We start from the raw sequence: 20413 nt of genomic DNA, 5'->3' as shown, positions 1-20413 counted from the left end.
TCCAACGACTTTCCTCGTTCGTCGGCGTCGTTGGTTACTTTTTTTACGAACGATTTTTGCCCAATCGATCGTTCGTCGTTCGTTTTGAACGATAAAAATTGGAAGTGTGTACGCACCTTAAGAACAGACCAAGGAATTTTGTAGCTGATCAAGGTAAATGTCAGCCCTAGTAAATTTGGGCTAAAGTTTTACTTCTGATCATTGATGCAATAAATCATTCAGACTTGGAGTGAATCCAACTGCAGAGAAATATCAAACAACTGATTTCTGGGTCCTTAATCAGATATGGACAGATTGTCCTATGTATAAATGATCAAGCAAATCAGATCAGGTGCTCCCAAATGTCTAGTGATTTTCCCCATCCCACGGAAGGACAGAATAATGTACATGTATGTGGCATGTTTTGGGAGTTCCATTTGTAAAATCAATCACACTGGACAATGGAATGCAACTTGACAGCGAATCTGGTTGTGTGTAATAGGCCTATTGTTACATTGAAAGGCACAGGGACTATATTCCAAGGTCAAGGGGAAAAAGGTTGGATCCATGTTTGCCCAAAGCCGTTTCATAGGAGAAAAAGTACTTAGTTGTAGTTTTATTGTAAATAATAATTTTGGTTCATCTTTGTCCTTCTTCCTTTTAATTCACAGTATCTCAACTGTTTACATCACAGCTCCAATCTTTACAATATAAAACTAAACAATCTTTCTACAACTCTATAAAGCTAATAGGAGAAAATTTGATTTTAATACTAAAACATTTTTGGGAACTGCAGCCTATGCTAAAAGACTCTTTAGGCATACCCTAAACTACCTTATCTATTCAGACCTGTAAAATGTCTATTACTACTACCTATATATACTAATAGTCACTGACAGTATACAGGTAGTCCCCGGGTTACATACGAGAAAGGGACTTTTGTATATAGGTTGGAAGAGTTACATTCATTTAATAAATGCAATTAGGAGAGATGCTTGTTTCAACACATTATTAGGCAGTGTGGTGTCAGTTACTGTAAAAAATTCCTCCTCCTCCTGTGAGCTAATTTGTTCAAACATAAAAGACTTACATTGATCTCCACACTTGGAAAAATAGTGCAGTATTTTGCAGAAACGTGTTTGTGTAATGTGGGCACCAGCTTCTTCTGATGAGTGCAGTCTGGACCAGATACCAACTTGGTGAGTTGTAACTTCAGTTTTTTCAAACCATACTTTTTCAGCCACTTTTTGGGAAAAAAAATAAAATAGTAACACGAATATTAAGCAGAATTTTTAAATTTGTAAATTAGAACATTTTGTATTACTGTCATTAACTGAAAATATTGAGGTGTAAGGCCTTAAGTATTAGAAGGTATGTACTGTGTTTACACACTACTTGTGATTATATAGTAGAAACTGGGTTAATTATGAACAACGAACAAAACATTTGTGCAACCAGGCAACCAGTGCACCAGGCCATGGAAATGTGTAGTCTTAGCAATGATGTGTTTATCACTGCCAGCTAATGTTGGTAAGGGATCTTCCCATCTATGGCCAGCCTCCATCTATGGCCAGCCTCCATATAAATTACTATAGTGTACTCAGTGTTTCAGCTCTAAAGGCACTTGGCTAGGACAGTACTGCTAAAATGAAAGATAACAAAGAAAAACAAGTTCTCATAAACGTACATTCATTTTACGGTAAATCCAAAGATTCCCTGTTGTCAGTTGTATACAGAAGGGAAAGACCAACTTTTCTGCTTTGTCTGATAAGGAACCTATTTTGCAAACATGATCTCCAACGGGGAGATTTATACTTTTATCATTTTAAAGCTTTATGTAATGGAGGAACTTGCCAGTGCCATCATGTATTAATGTATGTATAGTTAGATTACCCAGTAAACTGTCTTGATAGTTTAAAAGACTTTAAATTTAAAATTAGAATTTAAAATGTATGTTCTCTCTATCAGTTCCACTTTAGGCCTCCCAGAATTTATGTCCAGTTGGGAAATCCACTTACACCGTGATGACTTTAGAACCTTCTGCGTCTTAATCCTGAAGCTCCCACTTTTTATGCATTACATAATATGTGTTAATGGGAATTACTTAACACAGACAGTAGTGAGCATTACAGAAAGGCAGAGCATTCATTGATTAACCAAGTCAGATATAAAAGGCACAAATGAAAGCAGAACTGTAAATATTATAACATAATTACAAGTGATTTTTTTTAATATTAAAGTGAAAGTACCTGAATTTGACTTTGTATCAGCCCCATATTCTACTGCACAGTCCATTAAGCAGATCCCAGGGTGGTAGAATAGTGTGCTACAGTATAATATGTATTCTGAGGGTAAAAAGTTACAAAATAATATCTTACTGCTTTGGATGAACAACATTCTTCTTCTTTGGGTAGTACAATGAAAGGAATACGTTTCCTCACAGTTTTGGTTGCTGGATAGTCTTTATACACCACTCCTATGGGATAAAGGCAGAATGGGATAAATAATGAAAAAATACTGGAACAAATAGGAGTAAACTTTGTTTTGGGTAGATCAGTCAGGCAGGAAAACTGCTTCTTTTTGCAAATCTGCATGGATCTTTATACCATATCCCAGGCCCAATCATTAAGGGCACCATTTCCCAGGAGGGAAGCTATTAGATTGTACCTCTTTTCTATTGGTATGCCTTTACTTCCCATGCCTGACTGCAAAGCATTGCACACTACAGATTTCAGTGGGACAAGGACCTGGCCTGGATGGTTTCATGCTGGGTTAAACACCATCTTGGATATTTTAGTTCCTCACTTTCTAAAGGCTTTTAATCTGATTTCAGCAGGGGGGAGACTCCCTCCTGATTCCATTATGGCACACATCTCTGTCATACCCAAGAAGGACTAGGACCCGGCTTCTTTGAAAGCTGTAGACCAATTTCTTTGTCCAAACAAGACCTTAAGCTGTTTACCAGAATAATGGTTCCTAGACTGCAACCAGCCATGACTAAATTGGTTCATTTTGATCAAGTTGGGACTTCCTACTACACCTACAGCCAATGTGTCACTCTTGAACAATCTTTTCGTGTGGTCCTACTGCCTATGCTGTCTTGGGTGCAACCCTTTGAGTCACCTGAGACCAAATAACAATCAGTAGAACCTACTTGGAAAATATATGCTAAGTTTTGTCAAATCCTCCCTCTCCCCTAGTCATTCATCTTTCCCCCTTGGGATGGAAGATCTGGGTTTATGCGGACTGCAGTCCTGTGGCCTCTGTAGGGCAGTGTTTCTCATCAGTTTTAACATGAGCAAACCCTAGAAATAACTTTCAGGGTATAACTTATGGGCAGCGCGGTGGCTCAGAGGTGGCACTCTTGCCTTTGCCTTTGGGTCCCAGGGTCGAATCTCGACCAGGACACTATCTGCATGGAGTTTGCAGGTTCTCCCCATGTCTGCGTGGGTTTCCTCCCACATCCCCAAAAAAACATGCAGTTAAGTTAATTGGCTTCCCGTCAAAAATTTTTTACCTTGGACTACATTAATGGCATATGACTATGGTAGGGACATTAGATTGTGAGCTCCTTTGAGGGACAGTTGGTGACATGACTATGGACTTTGTACAGCACTGCATAATATGATGGTGCTATATAAAATACTGTATATTAATAATAATAATAACTTTCAGGGAACCCCTGCTTTATTTACTATATACTCAAATACATATCAGGGAGGGAGAAAAAGCAGGCTAAGTAAATTGAGATTGTGACTAGTGTGTATATGATTCAAAAAGAACAGCATAGTATAGTACAAAGTAAATCTTAACACGAACAGAGACCTACTATGCTAGTTCAACATCTAGACATCTGCTCCTAGGATAAAATACAAAGATTCCATATTTAGTTAGCATACAGAATATCAATCGCAAATGAAGAGAATGGTCACTTGTCTCTTTTCCAAACGCTTTTCACTTCAAGGGCTTCCTCAGGGGATAGAGGAGACATGTATGTGTTGTATTTGTAGGTGTGGTTCATGCAGGGGTGTTGAATAAGGACAAAGGAGCTAATCAGTAAAATACATCCAAGTAAGTATTTCCAAGATGAGTATTTAGTTCTTTACAGCTGCAGGTAGTTGAGAAAATATTGGAGGGAGGGGGATCCAATATAGGTATTTTCCCCCTTTCAGGGTTTAAATGGCCAAGATTTTAAACTTAGATATGTTCTTCTTTGACTGACTGCAGGCATTACATCCCTCTGCTGGTTATTAGTACAAAATTGAATCTTCATATAATCTACCTTTGAAGTATTTACTTTTTAAATTACAATCCCTACTGACCCTAAAACTTTATCTCTAATAGAAAAACTGGATAAGGTATCTCCGGGGTAAACTTTTCAAATAACACCGAGAATGTGAACTTCATCCCCGTTAAGGCCTATTTAATGTACAGCGCTGCGTAATATGTTGGCGCTATATAAATCCTGTTTAATAATAATAATAAAAAGGCCTTAATATTACTAATCCCAAGTAGCTATGTGAGATGGTGTAACCACATTACACAGATCCAAGTTTATTATCCTGGCCATTTAAACTTTGAGAGGGAGAAGATACCTATATTGGAATGCTTGAACGATTAAGTGTAAACAAATGGGTATCCTCAACACTCTACTGGATGACTTTCGATCTGTTTTTCTTTGTAGTTTCCTTTTTTAAGGTTTTATATTTCATCATTGTTTGTGTCACTGAAACCTTTTAAATAAAGAATGTTATAAAAAAGGGACCTGTAATCACAGGCTTGCAAATTTGGATGAGGTCCACATGTAACTTCTAGACTTTGGAAGCCCAAGCTGCACTCAAACAAAAGGGAGTCTACATGAATCCCAAGTTGTTCCCCCAGGTAAGACTGAACGCCCCTGAGATGCCTCTTATCATTTTTTGGAAATGATTATTGTATTATTCTTGTTTTATTCTGGGGATGGGCAAAACCTGTGCAGGCAATTTGATGGTAATGTGCTAAACAATCAAACTGAACTGGCCCTTTCATTTAAATATTACAATATTACTAATATTACATATTACATTATAAGTACATATTGTCCTAATATTTTAGCACGGTGGCTCGGTGGTTAGCACTCTGGCCTTTGCAGCATTAGGTCCCAGATTCAAATCTCAGCCAGGGCACTATCTACATGGAGTTTGCAGGTTCTCCCCGTGTATGTGTGGGTTTCCTCAGGGTACTCTGGTTTCCTCTCACATCCCAAAAACATGCAGTTAGGTAATTGGCTATCACCCAAAATTGACCTTAGACTATATTAAAGACATATGCATATGGTAGGGACATTAGATTGTGAGCCCCTTTGAGGGACAGCTAGTGACACGACTATGGACTTTGTACAGCCCTACGTAATATGAGCGTCATATCAGCCTTTTGACCATACACCTTTTAGCCATGTGTGTGTTGTACTCATATTCTCTAGTACAGCAATGCAGCAGTAGATGGTCCAGGAAGAAATAAAACTGGAATACATAACAGCAATTATTATATCTATGACCTGTGACAAATAGTCATAGGACTGACTGTGCATAATTACAAATCCATTGACAGGTAAAAATAAACTAATTATTTAACTGGTTAAATACTTCACTTTAACTGTACTGTTCAGTTGCTGGGAGAATGATAACACCATGAAAACTCTAAGGTGCTCCAGTCAGAGCTTACATGGGAATACCAACCTTTCTCAACTCCATTTGGAATTGTTTGGCCCAAATGGCAAGATTGGGTCTGTCACATGCTACTCCATACCTGAAAGTATCTTCATGGTTATGACTTCACTCTCAGCAGTATAGAACAAACATAAGTAAATGCTGCTAGGGATGGGAGCATTAAACCAATTTTGCTGCTTGATCACTCATTTCCATTCTCTGTGATCACAATGTCATAATAAACATGCACAAAGTGCATTCATATAACTCACTGTACATAACTACATATTTAGATTAATATGCCTAACACACTGTCTAGTCAAGAGTAAAGACAAGGATAATTCACTCACCAATATTTCTTCCATTTTCAGTGTAAAAAACATCAAATGACATTTTCTGTTGTCTCTGTTGTTTCACTTTCTTGTCACTAGTCAAATCCTGGTCTCTAAATGCTTGAGCTAAAATAAAAACATTTTTAATGGCTTCTAACTTTTATACTATATTTCTGACTTACATTAAGGGCTGATATGTTCTTCACTGACAATTCAAAGCACACTCAGCATTTGTAAAACAAGTCACTATTTCATGCAGAAGCTCTGGGTGTGCATGTGTAATTTGTGACACAAAAAGTCTGAATCAAGTTCATTAAAACATTTTACTCCTTTGTTCTTGGTAAAGAATATTTCAGTGAGTTAATTTAAAAAAAATATCCTAACCTAAGAACAAAATGTAATGTTTTGCAGTTTATCAGCCCTTAATGTTATCTGAATGAGTTTCCTGTTTTGTACATTTTAAGTGTAATTTTACCAGTACCTTTGTTACTTCCTGTGCATTGAATTTAAATCTTTATCAGTTATCAGCCTTCCCAACCTTTTTATTTATTTTAAAGTTTTTAAAGCATAGGGAAACACTGCAGGCAAACCAGGTGAAAAAAGGTTTTAGGAGATTTTTTCACTATACTTCCCAACTATCAGTAGTAAGTTCCTACTAATTGTGAATCTAACTTGTCCTGTAAATGGCTGTTTCCACTCTTCCAACTCCCATATCCTTATAAGAAAAGAATAGGATCCTGGCAATGTTATCAAAGGAGTTAATCAGTATAACAGAGAATAAGCCCCAAAATAACTTCTGTACAGAAAAAGCACACTAAAGTTTTTACATACTCTGACCAAGCAATAAAATTACTGTAAAACAAGCTATTATATATTTTGTTATCTCTAAGCAGTATGAATAAATAATTTTTCAAGTTCAAAAGAAAGGCTTACCTTGTTATATGCAAAGCATCTCCTAGCAGGTTGTTAGTTTGCCAATTGAAAACAACCAGCATGTGTTTCTAAGCTTTAAAACATCAATGCTCGTTGTGATCTTTGATTATCTTTGAGAAGGAATGACTTTACATTAAAATCAGTGAGAAAGGTCAGGGATGGCTTATGTAAAAGCTCCTTTACTCTTTTTTAAGAGTTGGTAAATAGTTTATTGTCTATAGTCTAAGCACTAGTGAATTTAAAGAGTAGAGTACTTAGTGGCAAATGTTTTATTATTAGGTACAATGGTTAAAGAATTAATGTAGCTATTATGTGACGTGAAGTAACTTAGCTTATTGAATTTTACAAATTGACTAATTAATTAATGAAGCTTTGCTCATGATCAGAAGTGTAAATCCAATACCCCAATGTTATCACCACAGGTTGCAATACCCCAATATTGGTAGGTTATCACCACAGTGGTCAAAATAGACAGAAAAAAAACACTCAGTATCAACTTAATACTTCACTTCCATGGAATCTAGTGCTAAATTGGGATGTAAGTGTTAACCACCGTCATCTCACTGAATTCAATAATTAGTCAATTAGTACAATTAAAGGATTTTAACATAGGTTAAAGGGAAATCGATTTATGTTTGGATACAAAATGTAGGAATTGATGTATACGGAGGAAACAATATGTCCTTCTGAGGAAGCCTGAAACGTGTTAAGGGCACAGAATTTAAACATGCAAAAATACTTAATATCTAGGAGTATATATGATATGATTTCATTATGTTATATCATATGATTTCAAGTAAATTATGATACAAGTTTGATCTGTGTATAGAAGTTCTATGTTTTATAATGTTTGTTTTTAGTATTTGTAAATTAATAAATTATGTACACTTTTTAAAGATGTATAGAGTTTTTTAGAGGTACCTAAAAATCCCAAGATAAACATTGTGTTTGGAACTAATATGTGAAATTACCTCCCTAATCCACAAAAAATATTCCACTAATAAATATATAATTTAAACTAACAATTACGTACCTGGAGGAATATCAGCTTTGGCACTATTTGGTCGCCATAACAATGCTTTCATGTTAGTGTCCTTCTTGCCTTCTTGATCATTCTTCATACCCTGGACAGTTGAGTAAATATAGTCATATTTTATGCATTAATAAAGATACCATCTACAATTCAGTCGATTTACAGACTACTACAAGATCACTAGTCACCCAAACTGCATTCTTCATCCAAATAATAATTAATTCATTTGAAAACAACAATAGCACATCTCCTTCCCTAATAAGTATTATCATAGAGTTGTCTCTCGTCTTACAGTTCCTATAAATTCACATTTTTGTATCCAATGCCCCAGCAGGTGAAAACTGACACTGCAACTGATCATTACCAAAATAATGAGGGCATGACTGGAGCTGAGAGAAAATGTGAAATTATTCTAGAAATACACTGAAGTAAAGGGGAATGTGTACTTTGTGAATGTGAAGTTTTTATAGGTGTGTTTTAGTACATTATGTCAGATGACTTTGATTTGGCAGATAATTATTCAAATATGCATACCATTCGGGCAAGTGTAAGAGCAGTTGGTTTTGGAAGTGGCAGCGTCTTTGGCTTGTACTTTTCTTTCTGATATGGCACCACTGATCCTTCAGCTGGAGGCACCTGGTTATCTTCTTTATTTCCAGCTCGGCGTTTTAACGATTCAACCAAAAAAGCACACTGTAAGGTAAAGCATTATGCAGGTAATAAATAAATGTGTAAATTTCAAGGTGTATGCCCTAACATTCATATGTAAATTGGCATTAATGGCTTATTTAGTAAGCCCAAAAAAAGAGTTCAATTGTACAGCAACCCATGGCTACAAATTCAATGTAGTGTAGACTCTACAAAATTATTCTTGCTGCATCTTAAATGCACTCTTTACCTTATTAAATGGAGGTCTTAGCTGTAATTAATATAATAAAAATGTTAGTAAGAAACATTAGTATAGACATGAAGCAAAATATCCATTAATTTATCCACCAATAATAAAGGACCATACTGACCTTTTTGGAATAGTTTACAGCTTTTTCCATTTCTGACACAAGACAAGTAATGTCATCGCTTTCAGTAATACCTGTCAATAGGTAAATGTGTTACATATTTATATACAATTTATTTGATATATTCATGTCTGAATGGTAGGTATTTATACCAGTATAGACAATGGTGATGCTGAGGATGACTACACTGGCATGATAATCAGGGTCAAAATTTGAAAGTACACAAAGACCAATATTAAACCATCTAAAATGGATCACTAGTACTAATATTTAGAAAGGTCTGACTATGATCAGGATTCCTGACTGTTTACACAATCAGGGCAGGTCAGTGATGCCAGAAAGTGTGCATTTTTGGAGAAAGACCAATTTTCTGCAAAATCTCAGGGAGGTTGGCAAACAGCTGTGAATACAAAATATCTGTGCAGTTGGCAGACATTTTGCATTTTCAACAAAAACTTTCAGTCTTTTAGGAAAACCAGTAAGCAGCTGCATACAACACCCATTGCCTTGACCCACCTTTCTCAAGATTTTTATATAAAAATGCCTATTATTTTGCTGGCGAATGGGAAGAATCCGTCATCCTTACGGATAGCCAAAACAATCATTGGTATAAATCATAAATTACTTGCCTAAATAATACTTGACTAACCTATGGCTACCTCTAAATAAACCCTAGGGTTCTACCTACCTACCTGCATTAATTTGTGTCTTTTGTATTTGTATTTATAATGATTTTTGTTGCTGCCTAAATAGACACCATCGTCTTTCATGGTGCTTTACAAAGTAAAAAACAGAATAAATGTTCATAATGAGTAATACAGACAGTGTATAATAAAACATTCAAAAATTACAAGAAACAATAAAACAAGTGAATCCTGCCCATGCATGCTAACATCCTAAAGTATGCATTTAGATGTAGAGGTAATAAACGTATAAATGTGTTAGTCTCTACAAAACGTTGCTGCAAGTTTACCTTTGTCAGCAAACCAGTGAAACCTTCCAGTAGTGACATGAGCCAAATCCTGTAGAACACGGACAGTGTCATTCATGTCACTGATGTCATCAGAGCTGTCATCTTCAATACTGAACAGACAGACATGAAGCTGTAAATCACAGCCAGAGGCAGCTTCAGCCAAGTAAGCAGAAACAGCAGGCTGCAGGGGGGAGAAACAATATTTTATTGAATCATCTACACAATACTGATAGCAATTTGTAATATGCAATCTGCTAAACATTTTGCAAATGGACAGGTAGTCCACGGCTTACATACGAGACAGGGACTGTAGGTTTGTTCTTAAGTTGTCTTTGTTCTTAAGTTGAATTTGTATGTAATTCGGAACAGGTACATTATTTCATTAAATACATTTAGGACAGATGTTTGTCTTAACATATTATTAGGTAGCGTGGTGCAAGGTACTGTATGAAATCCTCAATGTGAGTTAATCACTAACAAAGCAAAAAAAAAAATCTTTATAGAGCCTAGCTATTCATTAACTTCTGGGGCAAGCTGTGCTCTGATATGCAAAAAGAAAAAACAGCAGAGTTGGTCATTAAAGAGTTAAAAGATGTTCCAGAAGAGCTCAGTCCTTAGGATCACCCACAACCTCAGCTGTGTTTACCAAAAGATTTCTTCTGCAAGTCATGCAAACCTCCCCTTCTGTCCTGCACATGAGCGAGCAGGGAATCCCCGTTCATAACCAGGAGTCGTCTGTATGTTTGGATGTTCTTAACTCGGGGACTTCCTGTATAACTAACCATTTCTCAGGAAATGTAAAATTCTAAGGTTAAAGAGAGATTCATTTTCATACAGATTTATTTAATTTATGTTAATCCTTCATGCCTGTACATGTCTTTTAATTTGCTTTTGAAGTGACTAAGTGATCCTTCTTGCACATTCTAATTGCATACACTCACTCAAGTAGTGGCAGCTTACAATTATTTCCATGGAAACAATTTCCTGAGGGAGTCTATTACACATATTCACAGTTCTTACTATGAAGAATCTTATCTGTATACACAGAATAATCATGTTTTATTCCAGATGCAAAGCATGCCCTTATGCAAAAACCTCAAACTCAATAATTTCATAGCAAGTTCTCTATATGGATCATTTGTATACTGTTTCCTTAAATTTAAGTTGTTGGAGAATAAGTTTGTTACCCATTTTTCATGAGAACATGGCACCATTTACTGGTGGCCAAAAATGCACAAAAGATCATATATTATAAAGGTAGCTATTTTGTGGGATTCTCTACTCTTTATAAAGACACATCTATCAGTCTTAATTTTCACCTGGTTTACCTGCAGTGTTGTTTCCCTATGCTTTAAGAAACTTACAGGTAAAAAGCACCAAAAGATGCAAACAAAAGTTAATTACTGGCAAATCAATACAATAATGTGCTTCTAGATATGCTAGCAAATTTACCTTCTGGGAATGGGAGCAGACAGGGAAGGAGTGACAGCTCTAAAAATGTTATAGCTGCTGACATCCAAGATAGTGGCACCCAGCAGCAGTCTTGGGTCATGTCTACAAAAGGAGGCTTTTACAGGTACATAACATGCCTAGGATATGCCAAAACAAAATTACAATGCTGCACCCAAGCAACACTACAATAGGGATTTTTGGGTATAGTGTATAGGTGTGTTCACCATAGATACCACTATTGTGTCAATATTCATTCAATATCACCTTGAAGGCTACATACTCTGTTTTTGTGGCCCCAATTCTAAGATGCGTTCTTCTAAGTATGACAACTGTCTTTATGGTAGAGAAAGGTTTAATATGTACAATGAACATCACAGTTTATCACCAGTTTATCATCTACAGTAAGGTAAGCAATTGTAAGTAAGGTAAGCTAAGGTAAGCAATTTTAGACATTGCATAAATAAATAATGAATACAATGCAGAAGTGTTGAAAGGCTGTTGAAATTATACCAAAAGGTAAAAGGCCTTTCTTGTACTGCTTACTACTTCAAGCAAGTCTAAAAGTTTTTGTTACTTATCACTTACAAGTTCCTGATCTGGGAGGCCACTAGTAAATAGGTATATTCCCAGGGATTCTTCATCTTCTTCATCATTGAAGTTAAATTCAATGGCTCTTTTAATGGCACTCAGAACATTCCTACCACCCTCACACTGGAGGTTCAGAATCCACCTGAAAAACAAAGATATGTTCAATATTATTCTGTTAGACCCCAGAACTACAAAGGAATGTCCCTTCTCGCCCGTTTAAGTAGACTTATCTTACCTTTCACTTATCTATGTGTAGATTAAGCTGCATACACACGTGCAATCGTTGGAAAGGATCTTTCATGATCCTTTCCAACGACTAAGGACTGCACGATGCATGAATGAGCGCTGTACATACAGTACCGTTCTGCTCTATGGAGAGGGGAGGGGGAGAGCAATGGAGCGACACCCTGCTGTGCACTCTTCCCCTTCCCTTGCATTAGGATCGTTCGTCGTCCATTGCCCATAGATCCGCCAGGACGGTCATTCAGACAATGGACGACGGGCGCCAAATTCTCGTCCGATATCGGCCCTGAGTCAAATATCGGGTGTGAACCATTGGACGTGTGTATGAAGCTTAAAAGGCAGTGGTCACCAGCAGACATCAATGGACAAACGTTGTATTTCCTGGTAAAGTGGTGGTAAACATGTCTACAGTGCACCTCTCCCACTCTCTACAGAGACAAAGCATAAATGGCTACACAGTGTGACTACTGGAGTTTAGGGACCTTGTAACCGACGCATTTACTTGATCGGATCAAGCCTAAATATTCAACTTCCTTCTACTGCATATAGTATACCACTTTGTGCTTTATCTGATTGGGCTAAATTTTATAGGTAACACAAAGACAGTGGGCTTGATTTATTAAAGCTCACCAAGGCTGGAGAGGACACAATTTCATCAGTGTACCAGGGTGATCCAGCAAACCTGCAATGGATCTGGTTCAGGACTGAAAACAAATAGCAAATGACTTTAAAAGAATTAATTCCAGGTTTGTGAGATCACTCAGCTTCACTGATGAAAGTGAAACCTCTTTAGCCTTGGAGAGCTTTAATAAATCAGGCCCAATGATGTAAACAAATTATAACACTAATTACAGAATATTTTCCTCTGGAATATACAATGTTAATTTAGCTATAGTGGTATTGCTAGAGTAGACGTTACTTTGTAACAGTGTCTATCTTCTATCTCTCAATAATGCTGATTTGTTCAAGCTCGCCAACACTGAGAAGAACAGCCTATCACGTAAGAACCTGGGTTATCCAACAAACTTGGAATGGTTTTCTTAAAAATAATTTGCCCAATCCTGAGCCAGATACATTCCAAGTAATAGTGTATCCATAATAGTGTATCTTTCCCTTGGAGCCTTGGAGCATTAAAAAATTAGACCCAATGTGTCTGATATTGCTACCACCATCAATATATAGATACAGACTCCTACTGCTGATAGTTGTATTATTAATTATTTATTACCTAATAACTACCATTACTACTGAGCTGACATTTATGTCAAAACATCATTGCTTCAAAAGATCCTATTGATTCAGGAGTGTTAGAGCTAATTTTATACCCTCTCTGTCTTTTGTTGGTAATGTCAGACTAAAGCAGAACTTTGTCAAGTAATTTTTAGCCAGAATACACAGTATGTTACTGTTACTTATAATAATAATAATATTAATAATACAAAGTGTAATAAGAATTATGTGTAGATTCTGTCCCCTTCTCGCATACAAAATTCCTTCTTCATTACACGGGTAATCAGAAGCCACTTGGCCACTGTACTGTCAGGTTGTCATCCTTTTACAATCTTTACATACCCTGTTATTTCTAGGGAAGGATGTTCAGACCTGAGGTTTTGAACGTTCAAAAACGCTTGCAAAAAACATCGGACCGAATAGGTTACTTAATTCCTTTTCGAAAGGTGCCAAAAGGCGGCAGAATTTCTATGTGGTTTTCTGGGAGCTCAGCACAGTATCCTCTTGTCATCTAGGTCTGCAGTCACCAACCAGTGGTCCACAGAAAAATGTGGATGTTATTTTCAATTTTTATGTTTTAATAATAAAAATGCCACAAAAATAATATTCTAATAAATTCTTATATTCTAAATGACAATTTTCACCTTTATATTGCACTAAAGTCACGAACTGTACTAGAGAGGTAAAAACACGGGAGGTGCAGCGTGACGTCAGTGTAGTGTTAAGTTGTATGAGGCAACCGTTGCCGAGCCGTACGCTTCAGTATTGTTTCCACCATTACAACAGTCACCCCGCTCCGCCAATACCGATTCTCATCTGATTGTTTTATTTTATTTATTTCTCACATTCTCTTTTAGGTAACTATGACCTTAACTGTGTATGTTCTGTTATATTTAATGCCATCAAATATTTTATTTCTTGTTTGGTGTTAGATTCGAATGAAATAAAACCATAAAAAGAGAGAAAACGCAAACAAATATTTAGCGTTTCTTTAGTAATACCAAAAATAATGCAATACTAATACTTCACTTAACTGTGAGCTGATCAATGAATCAGAGTCTGCACAGTCCAAAAATCATTATTTTACAAATGTATTTATCTTTTTAAAAAAAATTATTTTATATTATTGGTCCGCGGGATTGAAAATTATGAATTTAGTGGTCCATGAGTTCGGAGAGGTTGGCTACCGCTGATCTTGGTCAGATTGGCTGAACACTGCACGTGATTCCTTTAGCCATGCCAACCTAGCCTAATAGGGGATGTAAAGATTGTAAAGGGAACTTGTATGGGAGTTGTATGTTTTCCAGGACCACTCCGGAGGTATGCAGAAAACAAAGTTTTGAAGCCAAGGCAAATTTTTGCTGGGTTAAGCAGAATATTAGAAAGATTGAAGACAGAGGAATACAAGACAGAAAAACAGTGTGCCAGAACTACTGAAGAACTAGGAAGTCTTTTATACATACCAGATTATTTATAAGACATTATTATTCATAGCAATCCTTTATTTCAGCTAGCTTTGCCAGTGCTGTAGAATTCATATATATGAAACTCCAGGTAACAATGCAGTGGGGCCATAATAATTGCAAAATACAGTAAATGTAGCTACATACAGTACATGTTATTATGTGCTGGCCAAACACCTTGGGAAGAAGTTCAATGTCCTGTTTTAAGACAGTTTTTGCAGAAAAGAACTTACTTCCAGGCACTTTGTAGATTTTCTAAAGTTGCAAGAGCCATACTTGGTTTCCAAAACTGAATATCATTTCCAAACCTACAAATCAAAACACACCATACTTTAAAACATGTGATCATTTAGTAACATTGGCTAAAAACATTTATTTTCAGGCAGTTTTTTGCTAAAAAAGCAAAAAACAATCAAAAACACATGAGATAATTGCAAGACCTAAACTAAAACATTCAATGGTAGACCAAATTCTTCATTTGATTTAAACTTCCTAAATACTATAGTTATGCTAATCATACAAAAGGCAGTTTTCACGTAATTTAAACCAGGTTCAACAAATAATGGCATAAAATACTGGACAACTAAAGTGGAAAGGGTCAGACATCCTTTAAAACATACAAACACTATAATATACCACTCTTTTCTACAACTTATATTTCAATGCCAATGAATATTTTTCGCATAAAAGGTAATGTGAATACACAAGATCATTACAGAACTCAAGCAGTCACTCTCAATCTACTCCACACACAGGAAAAACAGTAACAATCTTACCAATCTGCTCTTGACCCCACCGGGGGCCTTCAGGTCTGCAAATCCTAGGAGGTAACAGCAAGCCAGAGCCGCGGACCATGTTCCCCGCATGGAAACAACCCGCCCACTCTCCCAACATTACATGACTATGGGGGAAGTTTCTTCCCCTTTGAGTGACACACGGATCCCCCCGCATGTGTGGTCCGGATTCCTTCCATTTAGTGGTCCGTAGGTCCAAAAAGATTGGCGACCACTGGTGTAGAAGGTAGTGCTCACTCCCAACCATTCTTCTGTTACACTAGGTAAACAGTATAGAAAAGCTGCAATCCAGAAGAGGTTAATGTACTAAAGGGGTTTAGGCTGGTAAATTAGCAAAGTGAATTATCTTCTTGCAAAGGCTTAGTGAATGTGAAATGTGTGAATATTCACTTTGCAAAGAATATCTAGTCAAAAAAACAAAAGAAAACATTTTTTTTGCTAGCACTAGTTAAATAACTGAAGTCATTAGAGCTTAAATTTAATAACCATGCTAAATGAACTATTTCGTGCAGTGGTATTTCACTTTGCTAAATCAGTGGTCACCAACCTTTTCAGGTTGCTGGACCACTAACACCGGCTCCCGACCGTGCATGCGGGTGTCACTCAAAGGGGGAAAAACCTCCCCCAGAGTGATGTCATTTTGACATAACCCCGCCCACTATCCCATCGCAGATCTGAGCCTGCAATGGGAGAGTGGGCCGGTGCGTCCCCCCAGCGGGGTCCTTCTTCTGACCTCGCTCAGGGATGCACTGACCAGAGCAGCTGTCCCCCAAAATTTGTTTGAGTTTGTAAAGAAGAATGCAAACACTGCTATTTTTTTGGAAAAGCCCATGGTGTCAGCCCTGCATATGTAGTTTCTGACCGATTACATAGAACATAATCCCTCCCTCATCTCCTTGTTCTCTTCCCATATTCATAGGCAGAAAACATAGGAAGTTATTAGCTCACAAGATTTTTGGCTAAACATATTTTTTCACTTTTAAAACGGATAAAACTAAAAAGTTTGAATTGTAATTTTAGCAGATGGAGGCAAATAAGAAAAGTTTACAGTTTGTGACCTTTTTAGCTATGATCTTTTAGCTTTCGAGAAAAAAGACAGATCTCTCCTGCTACATTTTGATAAGGGAAGCATCATTCAATATTATAACTAACACAATTAAAACAGCACACAAACCTTATTGTATTGAAATGTATATATTTGTTTATGTTTCCTCAACATATTTTCTATAGCTATTTAAATGAAACATGTTACAACTTACGATATAATGTTAAATAAATCTTTGTTTCCCATTTGTTCTTCCAGTAAAAGTCTCAGAGAATGCTGGATATGTATAATGTGCATAGCATTTTCAATTGACGTGTCAACAAGCAATATAACCCTGAAGAAAAAAAAAGAGGGTTGTAAAAGCGAAGAGTTATAAATGAGATAATATTATGGTATCTTATTCACAAAGCAAAGTAAAAATGACTGGCAAAAACAGACTTGCATTAGACCATTCAAAATTCACTTTAATGAGAGTCAAGTCATATTTAGGAAGGATCAACCACATCTTATCATAATTCCAATAACTTTCTATCTGAGAAAAGTGATTGGAAAGTATTGTATTGACAATCAGAAAATAAACTATTGTGCAAAGTACAGTAATGCTTTAATGTAAGAGAGAATAATACCACCACGTTTCTGATCACTATGTTAAGTCTCAAAACATGATCTCTGCTCCATGAGAATCTTTTCTATTTTCAGGACATCTTCACTCTGTGGATCTGTGTTTTCTGTACTATCCCTGCTGGTTTCTGACCATTAACATGCTAGTTATCAGGTATAATTTTCTGTATACATTTTTACCTGTCCCAAACTAAAAAGGATCTATAAACCATATCTCAAAAAAGCATTATCTGTTTGTAAATTATTGATAATAATAAAGTTAATTAGATAAGAAAAACCTAATAAAATAAATTGTATATGAGCTGGTCAAAGCAAGTGTTGGAAACACTTCCAAAAAACAATCACTCTGGAAGATCAGATAAAATTTAGCTGTGATGAATCATGATGGGTGCCTCCTAGAATTTCCGGGAGCATGTTTTGGTGATTACAAGTATATAAAGATTAAGAATGGGAATTTTAATAAACTGTACACAGGATAATTAAGGGGTAGAGATGAAATTGTCCCTTCAAGCATTTTTTAGTCACTATATGTCATGTTAATAAAATCTAACCTGCTTAGCACGTTAAAAGTACTGTTTAACATGAAAGATTAGAATCAGAATTTAAAATAGAATAAACCTATTAAATAACTTACAATAAATTACTATATTACATTTACAGGCCAGGATTATTATACAAACATCTTCTGACTCATAAACTTGTATAAAGGATCTAAAATGAAGATCTTGTAAACTACATCCTACTGTCTGTAAGACAAATACAAGAGACAAATACTAAAAAGAATATAATACAAATTTGTGCAGATCCTGGCTCTCAAGAACAGTTGAGTTGAACAGTCTGTTCCAGATTATACCTATGGATATTCACACTTAAGGGGAAAATCAAGGGTTTAACTTTTCAGTAGCTACTTCTTCCAAGAAATAAGGCTGGTATTAAAAGAGGGGAGAAAAGAGGGATCTCTCCTTGAAGGACAGATATGTTCCAAACTGATCGTGCCTTTATAATTCTAGTGCGGATGTCACTAAACAAAGCAAAAGCTGGTGGCAAGGAACACAATATCTCCTATCTACTCAGGTAATTACCACTAATCCTCCAACAATTCTTCCTCTCACTGAACACCAATGATGAGATAATTCTTGCTCTCACTGACCATCGGTGATGAGGTCATCCTTTCTCGCATTGACCACCAATGTTGGGACAATGTTTTCTCTCATTATTCACTAATGGTGGGGTAAATGTTGCTTCCATTGACCATCAACTGCAGGCCAACTTTTATTCCCACTACCAATTGGGGCAACTGGGGCAGTTCTTGCTCACATTGATCTTACTCATACTGTAAATATTGGGGCATTTTTTTTCCAATGACTACCAATACTGGAGTAATTTATCTTCCTATTGACAAACATTTTTGAGACATTGGCCCTGATTCATTTAAGTTCTCCAAGGCTGGAGAGAATTACACAGCTGGGTAATCCAGCAAACCTGGAATGGATTTCCTCGATGTTATTAGCTATTTGTTTCCACATGTTTTCAATCCTGGACCAGATCCATTCTAGGTTTGCTAGATCACCAAGCTCCACAAATGAAAGTGTATTCTCTCCAACCTTGGAGAACTTTAATAAATTAGGGCCTTTCTTTTTCATGCTGACAAGCAATTCTGGAGGGTAGTGTGAAGGATTGTATTTTGGAATAGGGCAGTTTAATTATGATACTAGAATAAAGGAAAAGAAATGAAAGCCAGGGTATACATAGATAAAACTAAAAGACTCTTACACAAATGCATCAATGAACACATTTACGCTGTAACTAACGGAAAAATCACCACCTTATTGAGCCACCATATGGCAACAAAACACAAATTTAACCCACAAGGATTTAATTTCTTCGAATTAGAACATATTCCCCCTAACCCCCGGGGTGGAGACATTGATATCCTACTTTTGCAATCAGAATGCAAATGGATAGTCACGCTTCAAGCTACTAATTATCCAGGATTGAAAGACATGCTAACTTTCAAACCATTTCTTCCTAAACTATAACCTCTCTTTATTTTTCCATTTGATTCACTACTTTCAGCCAAATTAGTGGTCTCAGAAATACTCCTTGAAGTTTCTTAGCCAAATTTGATCCAAAATAATGCAATATACTTTTAACCCCTTCATACTATTCTACCTATGTTTCTATTGTCTAATACGTTTTTTACTATTATTTACTATGGGTTGAAAATGTTACAATGATAATATTGATGATTAATAACTTATCCAATAAACTAGTTGAATTCTGATATGTTGTAGCCCATGCTGCTACTACTGAGTTACATTCCCTTATTATATATCCTATATTGTGATTTTACATTATTGATTTTTTTGATCTGTGACTTCGTGGAGAATTACTCCACAACCATGTGACATTGTTGATTCACTTACTAATGATTTACTAATTGCATATTCGTATATGGACATTATGATTGGTTTTATTCAATTGATTACTTGATTCAATTTTGCTATCATCCATATCATTTCTGTACATTACTATATCCTTCCCACTTGGTTTTCAAAATTGCAGTTAACATTCACTTACATTACCTCTCTTATCCATCGCTAAACTTTAATTAGCTCTAACATCTAGATCAATACCTTTATTGGTTCAACCCATACCCACCATTACCAAAATATTACCATCCTTTCGCTTTTCTAAACATAGTCATTCACACCAGCAAATTGCCTCCTATTTTATACATCTTCATTCATTTCAAACGTTCCCGTATCTCCCCAAGTCACACACAATGTTGGTCCAAAAAAAACGGACTCCAACCAAGGGAGGAAACATTTCATTTCCTCACTGGGCAAGCGCAATGACGCAACGCGAGTACCAACCAGAAAACCTACACCTCCCTTTAAGGGCCGAAGTACATCACCGAAGCAAGGGTGGAAATACATCATTGGCTTGAGGGTGGTATCAACCCAGCCACACACATTACTATCTTCTGAGGGCAGAAGTACATCACTGACTTGAGGGCGATAT

The 20413-nt window shown here is 36.4% G+C and overlaps 1 protein-coding gene across 1 annotated transcript in view; it reads right to left on the bottom strand.

Moving 5' to 3' along the window:
* Positions 1–20413, bottom strand: part of VWA3A (von Willebrand factor A domain containing 3A) — a 66006-nt gene that overhangs the window by 14401 nt on the left and 31192 nt on the right. Inside the window, exons 16-25 of the mRNA XM_072418934.1 lie at positions 16983–17102; positions 15163–15237; positions 11991–12135; positions 9954–10134; positions 8984–9054; positions 8499–8657; positions 7965–8055; positions 6017–6124; positions 2358–2455; positions 1070–1222 (exon numbers count right to left, since the gene is read on the bottom strand). Of these exons, the coding sequence (XP_072275035.1) occupies positions 1070–1222; positions 2358–2455; positions 6017–6124; positions 7965–8055; positions 8499–8657; positions 8984–9054; positions 9954–10134; positions 11991–12135; positions 15163–15237; positions 16983–17102 (1201 nt within the window). The remainder of the gene's footprint in view (positions 1–1069; positions 1223–2357; positions 2456–6016; positions 6125–7964; positions 8056–8498; positions 8658–8983; positions 9055–9953; positions 10135–11990; positions 12136–15162; positions 15238–16982; positions 17103–20413) is intronic.

This window comes from Pyxicephalus adspersus, chromosome 7 (assembly GCF_032062135.1).
Source record: "Pyxicephalus adspersus chromosome 7, UCB_Pads_2.0, whole genome shotgun sequence".
NCBI lineage: Eukaryota > Metazoa > Chordata > Amphibia > Anura > Pyxicephalidae > Pyxicephalus > Pyxicephalus adspersus.
Note: the sequence above shows the minus strand (reverse complement) of the source record. Positions and strands in the feature narration are given on the sequence as shown.